The sequence below is a fragment of the Leptidea sinapis genome, chromosome 1 (assembly GCF_905404315.1).
Source record: "Leptidea sinapis chromosome 1, ilLepSina1.1, whole genome shotgun sequence".
NCBI lineage: Eukaryota > Metazoa > Arthropoda > Insecta > Lepidoptera > Pieridae > Leptidea > Leptidea sinapis.
Genome location: NC_066265.1, coordinates 3,601,082 through 3,624,347, shown reverse-complemented (window position 1 = coordinate 3,624,347; position 23,266 = coordinate 3,601,082). Strand labels below are relative to the sequence as shown.

The 23,266-nt window shown below is 32.7% G+C and overlaps 1 protein-coding gene across 1 annotated transcript in view; it reads left to right on the top strand.

Moving 5' to 3' along the window:
• Positions 1–2,855: 2,855 nt before the first annotated feature.
• Positions 2,856–23,266, top strand: part of LOC126968830 (xaa-Pro aminopeptidase 1-like) — a 36,270-nt gene continuing 15,859 nt past the window's right edge. Inside the window, exon 1 of the mRNA XM_050813982.1 lies at positions 2,856–2,990. Within this exon, the coding sequence (XP_050669939.1) occupies positions 2,951–2,990 (40 nt within the window). The 5' untranslated portion in view covers positions 2,856–2,950. The remainder of the gene's footprint in view (positions 2,991–23,266) is intronic.

The window sequence follows — 23,266 nt, the reverse complement described above, 5'->3', positions numbered from 1 at the left end:
CCTCCTGAATGCCAATCTGAATGTCACTGGTTGATAGCCCGTCAGAATTTGTAGCAGATGCCCAATTAGGAAAATATATTTGACGATTCAACGAGAATGTACCTACGGAGCGAATTTTTGTTAACTAATAAGGTACCTGACCCATGCAAGCCTAATTTGTTTTTAAGTACAAAAAAAGCTATGAATGTCGGAATAAAACAAACGTGTTTATCATTTATTCAATAATTAAGTATCAATAATAATTTTGGTTCACAAAACATTGTTCACTATTAGTTATTAGCTTCTCTTTAAAAAGCGACTTCTGGCCTTTATTAAGGCCTCTGTTTCTTAATAAGGCCATCATCATCAGCCGGAAGAGGTCCACTACTGGACCAAGGGGTCCCCCAAAGATTTCCACGACGATCGGTCCTGCACTGCACTCATCCAGCGTATTCCGGCGATCTTGACAAGATCGTCGGTTCATCTTGTGGGGGGCCTACCATCACTGCGTCTTCCGGTACGAGGCCATTCGTGGACTTTACTGCCCCAACGGCCATCTGTCCGTCGAACTATGTGCCCACTGCCTCTTCAGATACGCAATCATTTGGACTATGTCGGTAACTTTGGTTCTAATACGGATCTCCTCATTTCTGATTCAATCTCGCAGGGAAACTCCGAGCATAGCCCTCTCCATTGCCCTCTGAGCGGCCATTAGCTTTCTCATAAGGCCCATAGTATAGCGACCACGTCTGCGTACCGTAAGTCGTCACTGGCAACACACACTGGTTGAAAACCTTCGTTTTCAAACACATAGGCCATACCGGTGCTTTATTATGGAACATGTTTATTCCAACATTAGTATTATTTTCTTTGTAATCAAGCCTGTATACAAAATAAACAGTTACATGTTAATAAAAATACTAAAAAATATGTTTATAGCAGGTGTTCTTGAAACTTAAATCAAACATAATCTCGCTTAAAATTAAACCCATAAGATAGTATAACAAAAGCAACCTATATATTTTTACGGACGTAACTTTATACGTGCTTAAAATGTATCAGGAAACTCATTAGACTATTTTACAATGACTGTAATAAAAAGGCATTTATTTTCTCAAAATTGATTCCTTTAGAATTATTTTTGATGTTATTTCTTGTACTACTAGATACTACTACCGCTTCGGAAACAAATGGCGCTCTGAGAGAGAAGAAGCGGCGCAAGAAACTCTCCCAGCATTCTTTTTTCTGCGCTCTTTTCAATAAAAATATACAATATTGTACAGTCGCTATAAAATAATCACAATCTAGTCCCAGGCTGTCCGATCATTTAGATATTCAGCAGTGGAGTAATAGGATTTACGACAGAGCCATTTTTTTATAAAACATTTAAATTTATTTATAGATAATGCCTGAACAGTGGCTGGGACTTTATTGTAGAAGTGTATACATTTACCCTTAAAGCTATTATGTATCTTATGAAGCCTACTAGAATTAGTTACAAGCAATCCCTTATTTCTAGTGTTTTAATAATGAAAATCACTATTAAGAGCAAATGTAATATACATACATACAAAACAAATGAGTTTGTAAGGTGCTGCATCCAGTTCAAAGCATTTTAGGTATCAAATATTTCCCATAATTAGATTCCTTAGATAATTTATACGTCTTGATAGACTGACAGCTGTGAAAACGTCGAAAAAAAAATAACGGCTAACGCACACTCAAACAAAGTGATTGACTTATCGCGAGTTTAAGACGTAGATTTTCATGCGTTGTATAATCAACCTGGCCTGTTGTCGTGCGTCTTGCTGAATAGCACGAGGCTCTATCTATTGTAGACGTTCCCAATATTCAGTCTATCTCTTACTTGAGATAAAAAACGTAACTATCGTTGACTTTTCTGTCCCAATAAAGTTATCGACGCCAACTCACCTTATCCGTACACGCTGTCTGTCAAAGGGACGACGTATAGTACGTACGTTCTAACCAGCAATAGAAGTTTGTATGGAAATTGCAATTAACACGTCCAAATAGGGAATAAGACTTATCGGGTATATTGGGACAGCTTCAGATTATTAACAGCTAATTACTGACAGTAGAAGGTAGTAATTTATCTCTATGTGTAGATAGTTTATTGGGAAGGGCCGTAAATAACTAAGTTACTTTCAATGGTCAGGCTGCGTCGTAATTTCCACGCGAACAGTGACGTAGACTTCTTTAAAATTTAAACTAATAATTTATTTACAAATTTATTTTGGTCAGAAAATTGTTAATAATTGTAAGATTTGAGGATTTTGACGTAAGCTGAGGTTTTAATAAATTATTGTATTATATATTATTTTTAAGCATCTACTCTAAAATTTGGTAGTACGTTAAGTAGTTTTAAGTAAGTTTTACCGACGATCTGGTCAAGGCGCAAGACCGATCATCGTGGAGATCTTTGGGTGAGGCCTTTGTACAGCAGTGGACGTCTTCCAGCTGATGATTATGATGATGAAGTAAGTTGTTAAAATTAAGTTTCTATGTCCTTAACCATTAATCCTATTAAATAATATCAATTTTCTAAATACTAAAATTTTAAATGTGTTACATTAGCTCTTAAAGTAACAATATACATATTATAGTAATTAGTTGTTCATTTATCGGACTCTTTTTACCTAAAATCGTACATTTAAACGTTCAAATTACAAAATAACCTCGTCCGTCGATAAATTAACACCATCAAAATGTTAGTACCCAATTTCGCCAGCCAAATGTAGGAAAGACAATTTTCTTTATGGGTCAGGTCGCTCGCTGCACCCTTTATGACATCACCACTACCACCCTGGTGGGGTTAACTTGGTTCGGCTGAAATCAGAGCCTCCTTTGACGAAGTGACGCGCCGACAGCACGCGTTTTGTGTTCAATAGACCACAGATTTCGTAATGATAATTTGAGTTGGAGTGATTTGTCGAAGTTTAAATATTTCACGATGAAGATTATCTTGTTCATTGCGGCTGTTTTAATGACAGGTAAGATTTTAATTATTTACCTCTTTATTAAGTTGCAATCATGTTTATAGAAACACACACAAGAATGAACAAGAATGAAGATGAAGAAAAAAGCAAGAATTTTTTTCTTATAAGTAATTATTTCATTCTACTTTCGATGTGATAGATATTATAAATAAGTTACTCTTATGCTCAACATATCAGGTGGAAGACGTCGACTGCTGCACAAATGCTCACACCAAATATCTACAATAATTAATTTTAATTAATAATACTAATTAATCTACAGTAATTACGTAAAAATATATTAAACGAAATAGATTAGGTATATAATATATATCTATATATATATATCATAATAATATTTCTACGCTGAGATTATATGGTGTCTTTTAAAGTGTTTCCATTAAATGACTGTTTTTTAAATATATGATTTATTCATTGGTGAACTATATTCTATGAATATCCTAAGCGCTAGACAACAGCACCTACATAAAGTATGGAAATATCTTATGGGTCAGTGATTTCAATTCTGTTATCGTATCTATATCGTGTATTATTGATACTGTGATTAAACTTACAAACTTTTTTTATGGACAGTAAGGGACGAGACAAGCAGGACGTTCTGCTGATTGCAATTGATACGCCCTGTCCATTACAATGCAGTGCCGCTCAGGATTCATGAAAAACCCAAAACTTTTGAGCGGCATTACAATTGCGCGCGGTCATGTGGGTTCTCTTTGCATTTTCTACCGCATTTATTACAGTGAGTTCGCAAAAATCCATCTCCGGACATTACGTCAAAATGCGACGTCTGATATTGTACACCTGCGAGTTTGGCGAAGAACTTCTTGCCTCGCATAGCCACTTTGTGAAATCAATTGCCGGCTGCAGTTATCCTGAACCGATACAACTTAGGGACCTTCAAGTATAGAGCAAACATTCACCTTAAAAGCCGGCAACGCATCTCTTGACCTCTGGTGAGGCGGATCTCCATGAGCGATTGCCTCGCTACTTCCCATCTCACGAGCTTCTTGCCCGTTTGCCCACTCTTAAAAAATAGTAATACCCAACGTGGCAACGAATTCCAATTCTTAAACAAATGTAAATTTTTAATGACAATAAGGAATGAGACGAGCATAACGTACAGCTGATGGTAATTGATAAGCCCTGCCCATAACAATGCAGTGCCGCTCAGGATTCTTGAAAAACCCATAAAATCTGCTCTCATCAAACTACGCTCATCATCTTGAGACATAAGATGTTAAGTCTCATTTGCCCAGTAATTCCACTAGCTACGCCGCCCTTTAGACCGAAACACAATATTGTTTAGACATAACTGCTTCAAGGCAGAAAAAGGCGCCGATGTGAAATCCGTAACCTAGCTGGCGAGACTCCTGGTAAATGCCCTTAGTCGCCTCTTATGACACCCTTGAGCCTAGGACCTTCCTATTCTTGTATGTCCCGCGGAATGTAAGTAAGCATTGAATGCTAAGGGCTTAGATCAGTCAAGTTCAAATAACTTAGTTTACGTATCTTTCATGGTGTTAGAAGTAGATTATTTAGCATGAAAAAATATTAACCTTCAAAAATTACAGGAATTTGGAAAAAATTGGTATTTGATCCTTAAAAATATTTGGACTTGGTACGAAACCCTCCCGTTCGCTTCGTTCTTGAACTTCTTTTTTTAGTGAAATAAAGAGTTGACAGCAATAGCGTGTTCATCACATTAAACATTTCACACAGCAAAGACTCGCCCCGGCTTTTGGGTCACTTCCGTTCCACGCTCACCCCTGTATCCGATGTTACTCGATCTTATATCACCTTCAATTTATGTTTTACTGGTAATAATTATAATTATGTAACAAATTATATTTTAATCATCTATATTATAAATAATAAAAATATATAAATAAATAAATCCGTTGTAATTTACGAACCATAGAAGGAAAATAACATTTGAATTTTTTTTTCTGTACAACAATTTGAAGTTAGTGCCTAACATAAAAATAATAACTGTCATAGATATGTATATAATGCAATGTCAATAGGAATTGGTCCCCGATAATAATAAACGGCAATTTTAAAGGTACCTCATAAAAATCTGAAATGAGGAAAAAAACGGATTCCTTCCGTGTTTTCCTTATAAAGTATATAATATACTTATACTGAAATAAATTAAACTTGAATCATATGCAACAAACACCCTTTAGATCAAACAGTTCGATTTGTCCAAATGCAAACAGAACATTGACATATCGTGGGTACAACGCGATGGTAGGTCATAGCCCTGTAACCGATAAAACCCACAGCACTATCGACTAATTTAATTAAGGCTTATGTAAGCCTTTTAACGAACAATAATTCTTTTCCAAACGAACACAGTGGCTTATTGATAAAGCTGTAATAGTTTCGAGGCCAATGATTGTCTTACTAATAGTTTTTGCAAAGAATTTTTGACGCATTGTTGGCTTCATTTTTGAGCGAAGGCTTCATCTGTTATAGATATATTATCATCTAAGTGATCTTTTCAATCCAATTGATTATTTTACAATGGCTGTAATATACATTACAAAGTAGGTACATCCAATATATGAATCGTGTTTTAATATTAACAAATATTTCATAAAAAGTAATAAAGAATAAACTGTATAAATATTAATTATCGTACATTGGATGAATCAACCTTTAGAGCTTGAATTCATTGTTTGTGTAAGGATATTTCGTGAACATAATGATTGTTATTACTGTAACAAATTAGTAATCGCATCTAACAAATCCAATGATTTATTAACTACTAGCTGACCCGACATACGTTGTTCTGTATATAATAAATAAAATAATGTTTTTATATGAATTTGTCAATAATATACCATAACATCAAAAATTACTTCGTAAAATATGCACCCTGCTGTCGTAACGAAATTGTTTCACAGCAGAACTGTCAAATCGTGCGTCAATAAATTCTCTCATAGAAATTATGTATGGACACATCAAAGGAAAAACAAATTTGTTGTTTTTATTTAATTTAGCAGCATTTTCCTATTTATTCACCTTTTAAACCTCTGGACTTCCACAAATAATTCAAGACCTAAATTTGCCAAATCGGTCCAGCCGTTCTCGAGTTTTAGCGAGACTAACGAACAGCAATTCATTTTTATATATATAGATAGATAGATAACAGATCGAGCTGGCTCCTGTGGTAAATATACTTGGTTACAGAATATTAGACTGTGTTTGCTCCGTAAAGTTTTCTTCAGCATTTTGGAGCTAAACTGTAAGCTAACTGTCGCTGTAAGCGATGATAGCTGATTAACTGAAATATATGATTTTGTGAATATTTATTTTACCTACATAACATTTTAACATAAGAGTTGAACAAAGCATACAAGATTTTATGACGATACGTCACTCGAACGGTTAGCTTAGTTGGAAGAGCGCTCGCACGGAACGCGAGAGGTCGTGGGTTCGAGTCCCGCATCGTTCATAAAATTTTGTTTTCAAATTTTATATACATGTATTAATCCTAGAAGTGAGGGTTATCAGTTTAAAAACATAACAAATTGTTTAGATTTGCAAGAGCGACATCTCAAGTCAATTTCCTAATATGCAAATATTGCGATTGAGCAGGTTATCAACTGTAAAGTAGATCCTGCAGATGAAGCCACAGCCTGAGAGTTGAACAAAGCATACAAGATTGTATGACGATACGTCACTCAAACGCTTAGCTCAGTGCGAGTGGCACGGAACGTGAGAGGTCTCGGGTTCGAGTCCCGCATCGTTTATAAATTTTATTTGTTTACATAATTGAGTCGTAGGCTTTTTATTGTGTTCAAACTGACAGGGTGTTTTTTTTATTTACGACTAGTTAAGAATAGTAATCAATATTGCTAAGAGTTATAAGTGTTAAAAAAATTAACATTTAGAATACTTTTATCGTAACTACTGTGAGTAAAAAAAGAATATCTAGTCTAATTCAGCCCATGGAGAATCATGCGCGGTCTCAAGAGAGACTATTGGAACCAACATATCCATATGATTAAATGGATCAAAATAGTATAATTTAATTTTGTTTCAATAAGAAAAAAATTGTGATATTTGCCGAGATGATGATTTGTATGTATGTCTGTTTGTATGTTATGTCTGATTTTCGACCCCTTCAAAACCTCTAATTAATTTGAAACAATGCACACTGGTCAAGGATTGCTGTTGATAATCTTCAAGATAAGTGATTTTTATTACACCCGTAGTGTATTTGCGCCAATGGCGTGTCATCTATTATTCGATACTACGATATTACCATCGTTTTAAGGCTAAAAAATAAGAAATAAATCTAATACTTAAAAAACCTAAATAAAACTAAATAGTATTTTCAACTTTTACTTGGGTTTTCTATAAACGCGTGTATTTTTGTTACTATAAATATTTTCTACTACAATAAACTACAATACTGCATTAAACTAGGTGACAGGCTAATCGTTCAAATGAAAGGATAACTCTTAAAATATAGCTATCTATCTACAAACAATGTCCATTTTCAAATCAAATAAATCATCGAATGATTGTAATAACTATGAAGAAATGACATGAAAAAATGTTCTGTCATATTAAAACATCTTCCTATTCAAGCTTTTATTTATATAGTTCGTTTACTTGCCGCCACGAGCAAAAAGTACCAGGTTGCTTGGCGAGATGAAATGTATCGACCTATCTTCGCTCACGTTCTGCTACCCTAGTACTTCGGGAACGATAAAGCTCTATTTTCTCACACTCTTCCCTGGGATACGGGATAATCCGGGATCCACAGCATCTTTCATCCCTGTCGCTCTCACTAATACTTATGCGTGCGTGAATGAGTGACTTGAATTAATCTTTATCCTGAGAATTTTGTTCAGTGAGAATTGGGTTTTTGAAAAAAAAAAATTATTGATATTTTTTATGTATTTTAAAACTTTATTATTAATAATATTGATATTTAATGCAAAAAACTTCAAAAAAAATTTTTTTAAATTAATTATAAACAATTAAAAATTGATGAAATTTAAATAAAAATCACGAGACTATAAACGCGCCATGATTGGTCACCATAATTGTGACGTCATAATGTTATAGCTATTTAATAACAGTACAGCGTTTACGGCTATTACACGTGTCTAGACAATAATATTAAAAATTTATTGCTAAAATACGAGTTGTTAGTTGGTTTCGATTAGCTATGTGTGATATAGGATTTATTAAGGCAAAGTCTGATAATATTCCTGATGTTGATATATTTATGATCACCGATTTTTTTAAAAATGACGTTCGGTTTAATTCTGCTGAAGTTCGAGGTGCCAAGGCATCAAGGTAAGTTTGTTAAAAAATAATATAATAAATGAAAATATTTAATTATTTATTCTCCATTACATTAAATATAATTATTTATTTCATAAATTGCAGAGCATCGCGTGAGAGTTACGGCGACAAAGCTATAGGTTATGTTCAACTAAGTCGTAAAAATAATATTTGTATTGTGAAAGGACGGGTATGTCCAGAACACCGAGTTCGGAGTAAAGCTTATTCAGTTACTTTAACTATTAATGAAAAGTCAAAAAAAATTCGATTTTGTTTGGGGATTATCACGGTGCACTGCTTGAAACCATTTATTTCGACGTTTGTCATCTTGGGGAACATTTAAAAACATTTTATCAGGAGTTGCCTTTGTAGTATTCTTACATAATGGTACAAAACAAGAACGATAACTTTTGAGGTTCGACATTTTTAATATAAATTTAAATATTTAATAATGACAACAAAATTAAATAGATCAAAACACTGTATTTATTATTTTTCTATCAACTGCAATGAGTGAAAACTAACATTATGACGTCACACGCGCTCGGGTTTGTCGGGAGTTGTCGGCGTGTCTTCGGTACTGGATTCAAAAATTTATTTTTATTTTGAAATAACTTTTGAATTATTGCGAAAAAAAAATGTTTTGTTATAAAACTAATATATAATCTTTCCATTTATCACAAAAAAAAATTTTTTCAAAAACCCAATTTACTTATTTGTTTCCTTCTTTTCAAACATATTCTTTATTAAGTATTATATAATTTAAAATAGTATTGTAATATTTTCTGCTATTTAAGAACAGTACCTAACTAAATAATATAGAGACATTAATAATAATATTATTATGTAAATTATAGAATGAATTTAATGTTAAATCATATAAAATAAAATATTAAAAATAAATGATGGTTGTTAAAATCTAAAAATAGCACAGGAAGGGTTTGAACACTGACTACAAAAAAAGAAGAGGTTCTTTCGTCTTTAAATTCGTTACCTAGGGAACTTGTTTCTTTTGCCCATAGAGAAGAGATGATTTTTTTATTATTTTTGAATGTCATATAAAATTGAATGTATTCCAGTTTTAACTTTATAATTATTAAGCTAAGTGCTATTTTGTTTATTATATTTGATATTACTTTTGTAACATTTTGATGTTTTCAGCCATTGCGTTTTAAGTTTTCTATTTAAACTTATTTCAATGTACAATATTTCCAATAAATTTAGCGAGTTTTCATTTTAACTAAAATAAATTGACATTTAAATACAATTTTTAATGTATAATGAAATTATACAAGCTTATGTACGGATTTGTTTTTCATATTTTACGTGAATACTAACCAAGATATAAAAATACAATTATATAGAATTCGCGATCAACAACTTACCAAGATACACTCTCAAGGGGTTACTGTGGTATTTTGAACAGAACATGAAATAATACCAATTTATATTTATTGCACCATAGAGTAAATGTCAAGTAAAAATACTAAACTGTCAATTTCGTCGCATGGAGTGTCTCTTGTCCTTTTCAAATGTTTTCCTTAAATCAGTATTATTGTAGAGCCTACAGTTTCACCCGCGAAGAATGTTTTTCTTTGTGGCTGTGATGTCAAAGAAATGGGCATATTGTATTTCCGACTGTTTAATGTAGGTATTAACGTTGAAAATTTTAGTAGAACATCTAGCATTTTCATTTATATCAGAGGTTTAACCGAATGGTAAATTGTACAGCCAGTTTAAAGATCCAAAGATTAGCAAGTTCAAAGGAACAAAAAAATATAATATAAACTTCTGAACTAATATTATAAAGAGGCAACATTTGTGTTTTTGTATGTATGTTTGTAATGTTTTCACACAAATACTACTGGACCAATTGCAAAAATTCTTTGACCATTTGAAAGCTGCATCTTCACTGACTGATATTGGCTATATTATATTAAAAAAAAAATAGGGATCCCTAATAAAAATTCAATAATATAATCCAAGGTGTGAAAAAAATAGTCATAAAAAATCTGTCATCGCGTGCGCTGCGGAAACTATTGATAATGGAACAAAAAAATGTTCTACATGATGGATGGTATCTACAAAAGGTCCGCGATACCATATTTCCAACTACTGTTGTTATGCCACTATAACTACTTTTTTACATTTTGAAAGTTGATATAAATGCCGACAATAATCAAACTCTGTGCTAATCCTTATCCCATCAAAATATATAGATAATTTATTAAAGACCGTTTCAATACCTGTAAAATATGTTTTCAATTATTAAAATCGGACATTACATTCAAGAGTTAAACGAATTTAAAAATTTTAATCTAAAGAAAATAATGTAATAATAAAATAATAACTATATATAAGGAGTAACTTAGGCTTACCTTCTTTTTTTTTAGAAAAATATAGAAAAGTTGCAATGTCCAAGAAACGGTCTAACTCTAAAAGCAATTTATATGGCAAAACAAAGTTTGCCAGGTCAGATAACTGTCTGTAATAAAAAAAACGCGCGGAATGCATTCAGCCCTCGTTCGTAATTGTTTACTGAAATTAGGACTTGACTTCTAGTTTGAATGAATCTTTGAGTGAGTAGTCTTAAAGAAGCGATAATTAAAGTACATAATATTATGTTATGTTTGTATACACGAAGTGTATATTGCAATTGTATAATAGAGAAAATAATAATAATAGAATAAATAACCTGATTCCTGCCGCCGAATTCCACCTTCGCACGACACGCCACAAGTTAGGATATCATCCCCACCATCTGGATGTGTAAGTCCTCCACAGAGTTTTCTTCCACGTACTACAAAGCTGTGGAATGAACTTCCTTGTGCGGTGTTTCCGGGATGATACGACATGGGTACATTCAAAAAAAGCGCGTACACCTTCCTTAAAGGCCGGCAACGCTCCTGTGATTCCTCTGGTGTTGCAAGAGATTGTGGGCGGCGGTGATCACTTAACAACGGGTGACCCGTACGCTCGTTTGTCCTCCTATTCCATAAAACAAAAAAAAAAAACAAAAACAAAAAAAAATAGAGTCTCTTAGATCCTGTGAATATGAAGACATATTATCATCCTTATGAAAAATGCAAATAAATATAAAACCTACCTATTATTATCATAAATTAATCTAAAACATAACATTATTTATCTAAAACCAGCTGTTAGCTCACATTACAACCATTCATAATAATAACTTATTTCGTGTTAAATCTGGTAAAGTTTTGTGAAACAGATAACGAGTGAAATGGAACATTAAAAGCCCCATCGCCATAGGCATGGGAAAGGTAAAGGCGTCGGCGGCACACCCCTGGCATTTATAGTATCCCATAAAAATAAACCTGTACTAGGGTAACATCGTTAGCGAAGGCTCATAAAGGCCACACCGCACCCTATAAATCGAGTTTCTGCATTACTCTGATGTCCTACTAACCCGTTAAAGTGTTTGCCAATGGCCGCCTTAAATGTTTTAATGGAAATCTAATTTCTATTGCAAATAATAACTATTTATAGTCCAATAAAATTAAACTTTAATATTCAATAAATAATTATTTATGTTTTAATGAGATATATTTTGAAAATATTCAGCGATCCTGTTAAAATAAGATACTTCGAATAATTTTAATTAATTAACCAATGGGACCCGTCAAAAATTAAATATGCACGTGCTACTTCGATTTCTTTGCCTTACAAAATAATATTTTTTGGTTATAATAGTAAACCTAAGCCTAACTGCACACTTTGGATTAATGTACTAGATTTTTCTATCGGTATTTGTGTCAAATCGGAATGTACTTAAACATTTTTTTTTAATCACAAGAACAGATTTTTTGATTTATATCCGATAACTAGTTTTGAAATCTTTTTTTTGAAGTTAACCTAACACTACCTGAAGAATTCTGAAGGGGCCCGTACAGATTTTATGAGGATGCAAGTTCATGGTGGATGCATGTACTACACTTCCGAACGAAGCTGTTGTTCCCACAAGCACACAGCCGGTCTGAGGTTCGAGTCTCCTTAGGAGACGCCCCGCGTCCTCCACGGCCCACGTCCTACTTCGCTGTGAAAGCCAGGGCTGCTAACAGCACAGAGGAGGTTTTAGTCGGTATGGGGCGTCCGCTTACGCGGACACTCGAGTCCGACATACTACGTCCCGTTCCGGGGCGTAAATACGTAACAGTATGTCCGCCTCTCAAAAAAAAAAAAACGAAGCTGTCTCAATTATATTTAAAAAAACACCTCCTTACTGGTAATGAGTTCCGGGTCGTATTTTCTCAATCTCCTGCTTGAGTCTCGTTAGCTGTGAGAAGGAGAATCGAATCGATTGATAGTTTTTCTTGGCAGTAAAATATACGCTGCCATTACCTTATTATAAAGATTTGAGTTAATCAGGGTTTGACTTAGTTTCGCTACAGTTTGACTGCCTTTTGACGGTTATTCATGATCATTTTCGTACGTTCTCCAAAAGAGGATCACAGCTGGTCCAGTTTCATTTACCTACGTTTGAATAGAGAGTCGCAAATGAGTGCACGATTTCAATGTACTCGTGTGGCACCCAAATATCGGACCTAGACTTGTTTAAAAGGACCAAAATTATTGGTTGCGGTAACCCCTCGTCCACCACGTAATTAACATGCAAATATTTCACAGTCGAATTAAAAAAATTCCCTTACAGAAAACGTTGAACTAACTTTGCGCTAATCTTAAGGTGCATTAAGTCCGTTAAGGTTACACTTTCCTTTTTTTAAATAAAACTTCTAAAATGTATCGAAATACTTAGTAAGGCAACACAAGACAGCAATTGATTAATTGCGAAAATTTTACTTTTGAAATGATAACATGAGATGTGAGCTATTTCTGGTTGACATTGTTAGCTATTGCTGGGTGAGAATGTTAGCTATTGCTGGGTGAGAATGTTAGCTATTGCTGGTTGAGATTGTTAGCTATAGCTGGTTGAGATGTAAGCTATTTCTGGTTGACATTGTTAGCTATTGCTGGATGACATTGTTAGCTATTGCTGGTTGAGAATGTTAGCTATTGCTGGTTGAGATTGTTAGCTATAGCTGGTTGAGATGTAAGCTATTTCTGGTTGACATTATTAGCTATTTCCTGGATGACATTGTTAGCTATTGCTGGTTGAGATAAACATGTAATTTTAGGGAGAACCCCGTTTCAATATTAGCCTAATTAATTTCAGACATAAGAGTAATAAATGTCTAGATACTAGGCTGTAATAAAAACTAAGAGCTCTATATAATTTGGGAAGGTCATACACAAGCCTACGCGTCATCAATCTGGTCGCGTGACCACGAGGGTGATAAATGACCGACATTGTCTTTATTAGGGACACAAATAACTGAATCAAAGGGCTGGGATATTGAGGTCACTCTATTAGGACTTTATAAAGGTTGATATGTAGGTAAGTATTTTTACTAAATGTTTACCCATTATCTATACAAGTATTAAAATACATCTGGATCTATACTAATGTATAAAGCTGAAGAGTTTATTTATTTGGACGAGCTAATCTGCGGACCTACTTTTTTTTATGAAAATATGGGACGAGATGAACAGGACGTTCAGCTGATGGTAATTCATATGCCATGCCCATTACAATGCAGTGCCGCTCAGGATTCTTGAAAAAGCCAAAACATTGTGAGCGGCACTACAACTGCGCTCGTCACCTTGAGACATAAGATGTTGTCTCATTTGCCCAGTAATTTCACTAGCTACGGTGATATTCAGACCGAAACACAGTAAGGCTTACACATTACTGCTTCACGCCAGACATACGCGCCGTTGTGGTACCCATTATCTAGCCAGCATCTTGTGCAAAGGAGCCTCCCACTGGTACTGGTCTGATTTGGAAATTCTTTCTGAGTTAGATATAGCCTATTCATCGAGTAAGGCTGGGATATATATCATTACGTACACGATAAGACCAATAGTAATTTATATGACAAAAACAACTTTTCTTAAAAGTAAAAAGTAGGTACTTACATTGATTTTTTGTTTAAAAAGAATACTTTCTGTAATTGTATTGTTCTGTATACGTATAATGTGTGCCCGCAAAACGTGAAAGTACCAGATAAGTACAATTTAGTCAATTTTGCATGAAAACAAGAGACCAGGACAACATAATATCATTTTTACGCAAGATACGATATGCTCCTTGCTCGGATTTTTAAGAATGTACAAAACTTGAACAAAAAAAACTAATAGGCCATCTGGTCTCGAACCGGGTTTTCTGTTTTCCGGATCTAGTCCGTAGATCCGGTATATAGTGATGAAATTTACCTTTGTATTCTAATGTTATTGTAGCTGTTTCTCATTAAAACACGGATAAAACTACATTTTTGGAAATTGAAACCTAGTTATATCGATTTATCGAAATCCCCTGTATACAAAATTTTATGAAAATCGCTGGAGCCATTTCCAAGATTCAGATTATACATATTATATACTAGCGAACCCGACAGACGTTGTCCTGTAAATTATAATTTATAATATATGGACTGAATTGAGAATCTAAACCATTCTCAAATTCACTGGAACACACGAAAAAATCATCAAAATCTGTCCAGACGTTTAGGAGGGAGTTCAATTGTGAATCTAAGCCATCCAAGAATCCACTAGAACACGCACACATAAAATCATTCAAATCGCTCCAGCCGTTTACTGTCAACACACGTACAGTAGAATTAAATATATATTCTAGCTGACCCAGCAAACGTTGTATTGCCATATAAAGTAATTAAAAACTTTTTGGGTTGTAAAAAGTAGATGCAACCGATTCTCAGACCAACCAAATTAATCGTACTACAATTATTGTAAGTATTGATCCATTGCCATCTTCCAACCCTATAGCGGATTTATGGATGGAACAGAATAATATAAAAATCGCAATACAAAAATAGGGGTTGATCGTAGAGGGTTGCAAATTTTGGGTTGTATGTATTTTTAATGCTGTATCATAAAAAAAATAAAAACAAAAAATTACGTTCAAAAAAAAATTAGGAGTAAAGGACTAAAGGTAAATAAAGGAAATTAAATTAAATTCTAAATTAAAGGACCATCCTTAACGGCTATTCAAGTGGATTGATCTGTACGTAATTGTACGCAGAAATCCTCGTTTAAATATATAAGATAGATATTTTGTTGGTGTCAAAAGTGTATCTACTGAGAAAACGTTTGTTTATCTGTTTGTTTAAACTATTCTTTCATTTTGATTTCTGAACGACGGGGAACACATGAAAGGAAAAACAAAATTGTTGATTTATTTAATTCTGAGCATTTTCATATCTATTCACCTTTTAAACCTTCTCTGGACTGCCACAAATAATATAATCATTCATAAATAATTTAAGACAAAAAATTAGCCAAATCGGTCCAGCCTTTCTCGAGTTTTAGCGAGACTAACGAACAGCAATTCATATTATATATTATATAGATAGATATAATGTTAATTTATTGCGCTATGTCAACTTATAAAAAAAAGTATGTGTATGTAAACGCGATTGAAGTAAGACTTAATAGTAGTTAACTTTAGGAATAATTAACAGATACATAAATATATTAAATTATATATATACATTAAATGAAGCCGTGTTACAAACTAAGCACTCACGTATTACTGAAGAGCTAGGAGCATTGTTAGATTTTTTTCTCGGAAATGCTGACGATATAACTTCATCTTTTAACAAAGTTGGCATTTTCTCTACCTAAAATAAAAAAATGCCTTTATTAATTTAAATATTATTTTATCAAATGAAATTTTATATATTTGTAAAGATTTTGATATTATTATTCATCAGAAAATAAACACTTACTTTACAGGTCAAGTCATTATCAGTTTCTTGATTTTCTCTTATAGTCTTATTGATGAAAGAGTAAAATGTTCCTGGGATTCCGCCATTTTATTTGACAGATTATTATTTTCATTTTATATTCTATTTATAATTTAATACTACTATTCGCCCATTTCAAATTTTCACTCATTAAATAAAATAATTGATAATAAGACATTTAAGCTAAATTATTATTAGCATATATCAATATGATGTTGTTATTGAATATTAAGAAATATGGCTGTATGCGCTCGAACCCTTAGCCTGTCCTAATAATGGGCGAGGAAATCAAAAACTGACATTTGCGACACAGCGAATGTCGCAAATGTCAGAAAATTTATGAAAACTTATGTATTATTTATTGCAATGGTAGTAATAAATAAACAAATTATACTTACACCTGGAGATTTAAAAAAAATATTACCGAACAATTTGAAATATTTTTTAAAACCATTAAATTATAATGGCTTAAAAAGTTCTTTCAATTGACTTTTGTACTGAGCGTTACTTCCGCCAGAAAAAAAGTCTGAGTTACCCCCAAGGCGCGCCTAAAGAAGTTTTACTTAAATAAAATCTCCTACACCTTTAGGTTACCTGGAAGGGATCGCTAAATAGCGGTCGCCTAATTGTGCCACCTAATGGTAAAAATATGTTATATACAAAATTTTAACTTTATGTATTTTTAGTGCAATTAAGTATTTTCATGTATACATTCTACATTTTGAATACGTTTTTGTCAACAATGACTTGATGAATATTACTTATGTCGTGGGCTTAAGTTACACTCTCTTATTCAAATATATTGGAGGTAACTTACGCTTTCTTCAATGGGAGATGCTATCTTTTATCGTTCGTAATTGATTTATTCACACAATACTTTATGTGCACCATACATCTATATATATATAAAAATGAATTGCTGTTCGTTAGTCTCGCTAAAACTCGAGAACCGCTGGACCGATTTAGCTAATTTTGGTCTTGAATTATTTGTGGAAGTCCAGGGAAGGTTTAAAAGGTGAATAAATATGAAAGTGTTCGGAATTAAATAAAAACAACAAGTTTTTCCTTTGATGTGTCCCCCGTCGTCCGATATTTGTTTGGTATGGACATATTTTCTATGAGAGAATTTATTGACGCACGGTTTGACAGTTCTGCTGTGAAACAATTTCATTATAACAACAGGGAGCATATTTTACGAAATAATTCTAGATGCTATGATATGTTATTGACAAATTGATAAAAAAATATTATTTTATTTATTATATACAGAACAACGTCTGTCGGGTCAACTTGTATGGAATAAATATTGAGAGACGATATTTGAATTTCGAGCACCCAAGAAAGACAATTTGTTAAACAATTTGTTAAACAAATTATTATCTCCAAGTTTCAAAGTGTGACTGAAGTAATAAAATATTGTATGCGTTTGCTTACGTCACGCGTTACTGATGTGTGCGTCCCACACACAAAGATGAGCCACGTTCTCATAAGCTTATACGTGCATTGTGTGTGTGCGTCGAATGCAACACAGTCATTCGCAGCATAGGGTCGATGGTCGCGATGCACTTCACACGACGTTACGTGCGGCTTTGTACCTTCTCGTTGTTCTGTTCGCCTGGTACGTTGGCCGCCTCACACAACCCTTTCTGTTGCCACTCACTTACTTACTTGGCTTCGCATACCCAAATAAAGACTGGACAAGCGTTTTTCTTTTGAAGGTAGATTGATCTGATAGTATTGTAGTTTATTTAATAGTTTGTGCTAGTTGTGTTTATTGAAATATTTGTAATATTAACATGAATTGGTATTCTATTTAATTAAAGAATTAAGATCCATCTGATAAAGCGTTTTCAATCTGTCTGTCATTTGTGATGTTAGAAGAACATTTTTTTAAATGCGTCATACTATTTATTTCATGATCTGATTAGTATAAGATAATTTTTGCATAATACAACATAAGGATTCACAATGTGTACTTGTTAGTTCGTAAATAAAGTATATACTATTATTTCCATGCATTATTAATGTAACACCCAATTTGTTATGTTTTTCTTTAGCCCTTGAAATTAATTTATTTATTATATTATCTTTATTTCATATTAGTGTGTAAATTACAAAATTAATTCAATTAATAATTCATGCCTCATTAGTCCTCTTTTACCAATCATTATTTACAGTACAATCGCCACAAAAACCTAACTACTCTACTATGTTCATAAGACTTTCATTACGGGGAAATCTATTTCCCTTTTACCTGAGACCGTACCGGAAAGCAAATGCCGCACCGTATTGGAGTTTATCGATTTCTGGTCAATTCTTGCTCCTCTGTAATCATGGAGCCTTGGTGTTTTCCGAACGGTTCGACATTATCGACAATCGCCGATACATTCAATAAATTCGATGATTCCCCTTCGACTATATTGCTTTCCGACCAGTCGGTCTTTCGACAAAAACGGAAATTGAAAACATTGTTTTTAGAATATTAATGACGGTTGTTGGTTGAATAAATTATTATTATTTAAGCATGTATTAATGATATTATGATTAATACTTTTTATAGAATTTTTAAATTTTAAATCAAATATTCTTTAAAATGTTGTTAAACTCTAATTGGCTTTTGTATTATCTGCTTGTTACATTCAATAAATATTTTTTTTTCATTAATATAATTCTATTATTACATAGGTAATTATTTTAAATAATGCTAAGCCATTATAAGTGTCTAATTGTTTTATAACAATATTGTACATTCCACATAATTTAAAATAAGTAACCGCAATAAACATTTTAATCAAATCGATGCGGAAAATCACTCGATAACACAAACTAAAATATCGATGACTCTACCAGGGTGTCACGATTCTATAAGATGTGGTTAAAGTCTTTGGGATGCTGTAAAGCTTGTATCCATCCCTATTCTCTACTCTGTGCTATGTTACACTATCAGTTATGCCTTGATTTTTGTTGTTCTTTACTGTTTCTATTAAATGTCAACTAATAATATTGTTTTTAGATTATTATGTAATTTTTTCATCTGCCTTTGAATATTTTTTGTTGTAATCATTAAAAATTCGGGGGTAGATAAAAAAATATCTAAGTATCTATTTGATGTAATTAATGTTCATTCACAGGATATTTTTATTACAAATGAATATATTTCAAGTTCGTTCATGTGTAAAATAAAACCTGCGTAAGTCGTACGTGATTGGTTATAGAAACCACGCCCAGTGCGTAAATGAACCTTGAGAGCTATTGAGCCCTTCGACGCTCGGCCCTTAACAATCTCTTTTATTCCATGAGTTCTTAGTAACTTGTGTTTTATTATAAATAATTTAAAGGGCTCCATTTGTTTAAAATAAACAAACTGAAATAAATTAATGTTGCTTCTTCCTCAACAAAATATTTTTAGTTGGTGTGGCCGTGGCTATAGGCACAATTTTACAGTAGTACATCTACTGAAATGTGCTATAGGGCCGCATCATCGCATGTTATGGAGGTGCAGTCAGGTAGTGTGCTTAGCATTACAAAGTCCGGTGAAGGTGTGAATGACTTGATAAAGGCATCTTCAATCAAAAATAATGGGTATGTCACTCCCAATGACTTTGAGTACCAGGAATTCATGTATTTGGAGGATCTTCATTTTTCGTTGCAAGATATCTCTATCTCTTTCTTAAGGTATCCCTTGTCGGCTGTCGCGCCTACCGTCATAGGGAAGGCATGGAGTATGACTGAGAACAAAATATGATCATAATAAGACGTCTATCTCATTCGTTTCTACTGTTCATTATTGAATAAAATGCTATAAATATAAATAAATATAATCAACTGCCGGAGTGAAGATCCGGAGTATAAGGAATATTTAGGGATAATATTATTTTTATTACTCATGTTATACGAATTACTTTGTGTACTAGAAGTAATTAAGTATGTAGACAGTAGTCAATAATCTAGGTAATCAATGAATGACATTTTATAGTCTCTAGTTTAAGACTATAATTTAGAATCTAGATTTTATGTTATCGAGCCAGGATACATTTAAGTATATCAATATTTATTTCCAAAAGTCCATATATTATATAGTTTAGAATTTAGATAGTGCATATCTATCACATATGACAGATATGTTCTCATTATACACCAATTCTTAAAATACCCATAATAATTAATATAATATAATAAATTAATGGTGACGTTTGTGACACATCGCATACATAGATTGCAAAAAGAGATCACAAAACGTTTCATAGATTTCTAAAAGAATGAATTAAAATACTAATCTATAATTACTGAATAAAGAAATCTGCTGTAAGGAGGAAACTTGAATTTTAAATAAGGTAGGTAAAATAAAAGGAATGCATATGTCATGATAATAAAAAGAAACACAAAGATGGCCTCACATAAATTTTGTTTATCGGGAGAGCAGAACTACGAGATGGTGCATTGGAATCTTGAAACGAATTCCAAAATTCTTACACGAACAGCCTGCTTAGTATTCTTTCTATTAAATTATTTCAGTAAGTATTTTTAAATTCCATGTTATTTGAATGATTACGTGATCTGGATACGCTTAATAGGTTAATACTATTGAAATTGAAAAAAAAAAATGTGTGCGCGAAATATTTACGCGCGCTGTAAGTAAAACTTAATAATTTCTTAGAAAGTTGACAGACAAGAAGAATTACCAATGTTTATGATTAAAAATGCAGTTTACATAGGTTTATTACTCATTACATTAGTTTTAATAATACCCGTGTTACGTAATGATTACGTATACGAAGTAAACACTCACGTATTGTTGGAGAGCTAAGAATTTAAAGCATTTTTTGACTTAACTACAGTAAGAGTTAGATTTTTTTTTTGCAAACGCTGACGATGTACCGCATGTTTTCAGCAGCGTTGGGTTACCTTTTCTTTACTTGGTCTACCAAATAAAAAAAAACTTTATTTAATATATTAAAAAATCCTAACCGATTTTACAGATTAAAATGAAGTTCGTAAAGTTTGCTTGTACCTACTCGTAAGTTTACGAGTATTAAACGCACCATATTTTACATAAACTTCAAAATATTTAGCGGTAATTTAACAAAATTGATTTCATAATAGTTTACCTTTTATAATGACATGTATTTTATTATAAATTTAATATTTTAATATGAAGTAGGTAAGTATATAGATTTTAATTAATTGTTTAGTTAATTTTAATTTTATTTATTTAACTAATGAATTATTTACATATTCAAGCCATTTTTTTAATCGGGGAAACAGAAAATGTACACATGTAAGTTGTAAGCACATTCGGTACTAATAATAAATTAAATGATCGTACCAAAATTAAACGACCCACTCGTCTAACTTACATTATAAATATCTCATTATTGTTTTTTAATTTGAACGAGAATACAAACCTCCTTTTGTAGTTTTAACAAAATAGTGGATTACCAATTTACAAGGACATAAATTAGATAAATATTATCTAAACTAATTCAATTCCAAAATAAAGTTAACCCAATAATGTTTACTAAAATAAAGACGGTCTATTATCCTGATTATCTTTGCATATTTTGGTCCTTCCGTAAACGCGCGCCGGCATGGTGTAGTAACGTAACGTACAATCTACCCTCCCCGTTGAGGGTGTGATACACGCCACATGTGTGATACGATACTTCCACAAGCTCTATGCTTTCCTGGTACATGTAACTCACATGCTTAACCCTTTTGACACATTCACACTGCACACGCACACCTTACGTATATGCGCAGTGTGCGCGGGTTGATAACGCAATTAAAACTTATGTACGTGTGTATTATGAAATCGAATTTTAACACAATATCATCTCATACGACTTTATCACTTACTGTCTACTGTTAAGGATGAAATTCGTATCATTTTGAAAAATAAGTTTATCACATCAAATCTAAGAAATGAATTCGGAGGTGTTTTTAAAATAATATTAATTATGTTTTCACCTAATATTACAAATTCTGTTTGTTAAAAGTTAATTTTAAATGTCTAAGGTTTTAAATTAATGTTGCTCTGGATTTATCTTGTTTGTTCTTGGCGAAAAAAATGAATACAATCAATCTAATACAGTATAGAAAAAAGCGTCTCTAACCATGGCTAATGCTAACTAAGCAAACAAATTCAACGTTAAGTCGGATAAATATGGAACTGCTTCACATTGTATTTTAATGCACCAAAATAGCAGCATCGAAAGGAGATGCAATTTAAGTTGTAATGCACTGTGGAACATATAGCTATCCTCGTCTTACGCATGGATATTAATTCTGTAAGCGGCCCGAAAGAATGAGATAGGCGTACTTTTCTTCGCTTCGATTGCTGAAGGCGTCTCAAACTATTGTTTTCTCTTTTATGCACAGTTGTTAAGACAGTGACAAAAACACTTGACCATAGTTTACGTATTGGAATAAGTTCTGGATACGGGCTACAGAAAATGGATGAACTAACGACGAACTAACTAATGACTGTTCCTAGGGTCTACTAGGTACTTATTTTCATTACATATTTATTAGTCAACTTTACGTATGCATGATTGAGTAAAAAATATTATTCGCTACTCGTTTAAATCAACATAATATATTATGGTAGGCACAATATTTTGCAGTGAGTGCATTATATTTATGCGGCTCTAATAACGTAAGCGTAAATACTGCCCACGCAATACTGGAAAACCACTCGCATATCTTTTAGTTATGAGCTCAGTTTATACGTAAAGTTGGTAGGTACCTATCTATATTGTGGTTTAAGACTTAAGTGATAGAGGCTATCCATATAATAATATCGTAAGCGTTTCTGTTCATTAAATATTTTGTCGAGGTAAAAGAATAGTTTTCAGACAGTCTTCGGGTTATCTGTAAACGCTCAGGAATAATACAATAATGCGGTTTTCACTAATTAATGTGCCCGCTAGCTCTCCGTTATATTTTGTTTCATTTTATTATATAATTATAATTATAATAATTTGATTGTATAGTTATATTACCTATCTGTATGTACTTAGTAACTAAAATTAAAACATCATAATTTGTAAATTATACTTTATACTTTATTACTATTATTTTTATTTAAATAAATAAATACTTTGCATTGCTTCTTTCTAG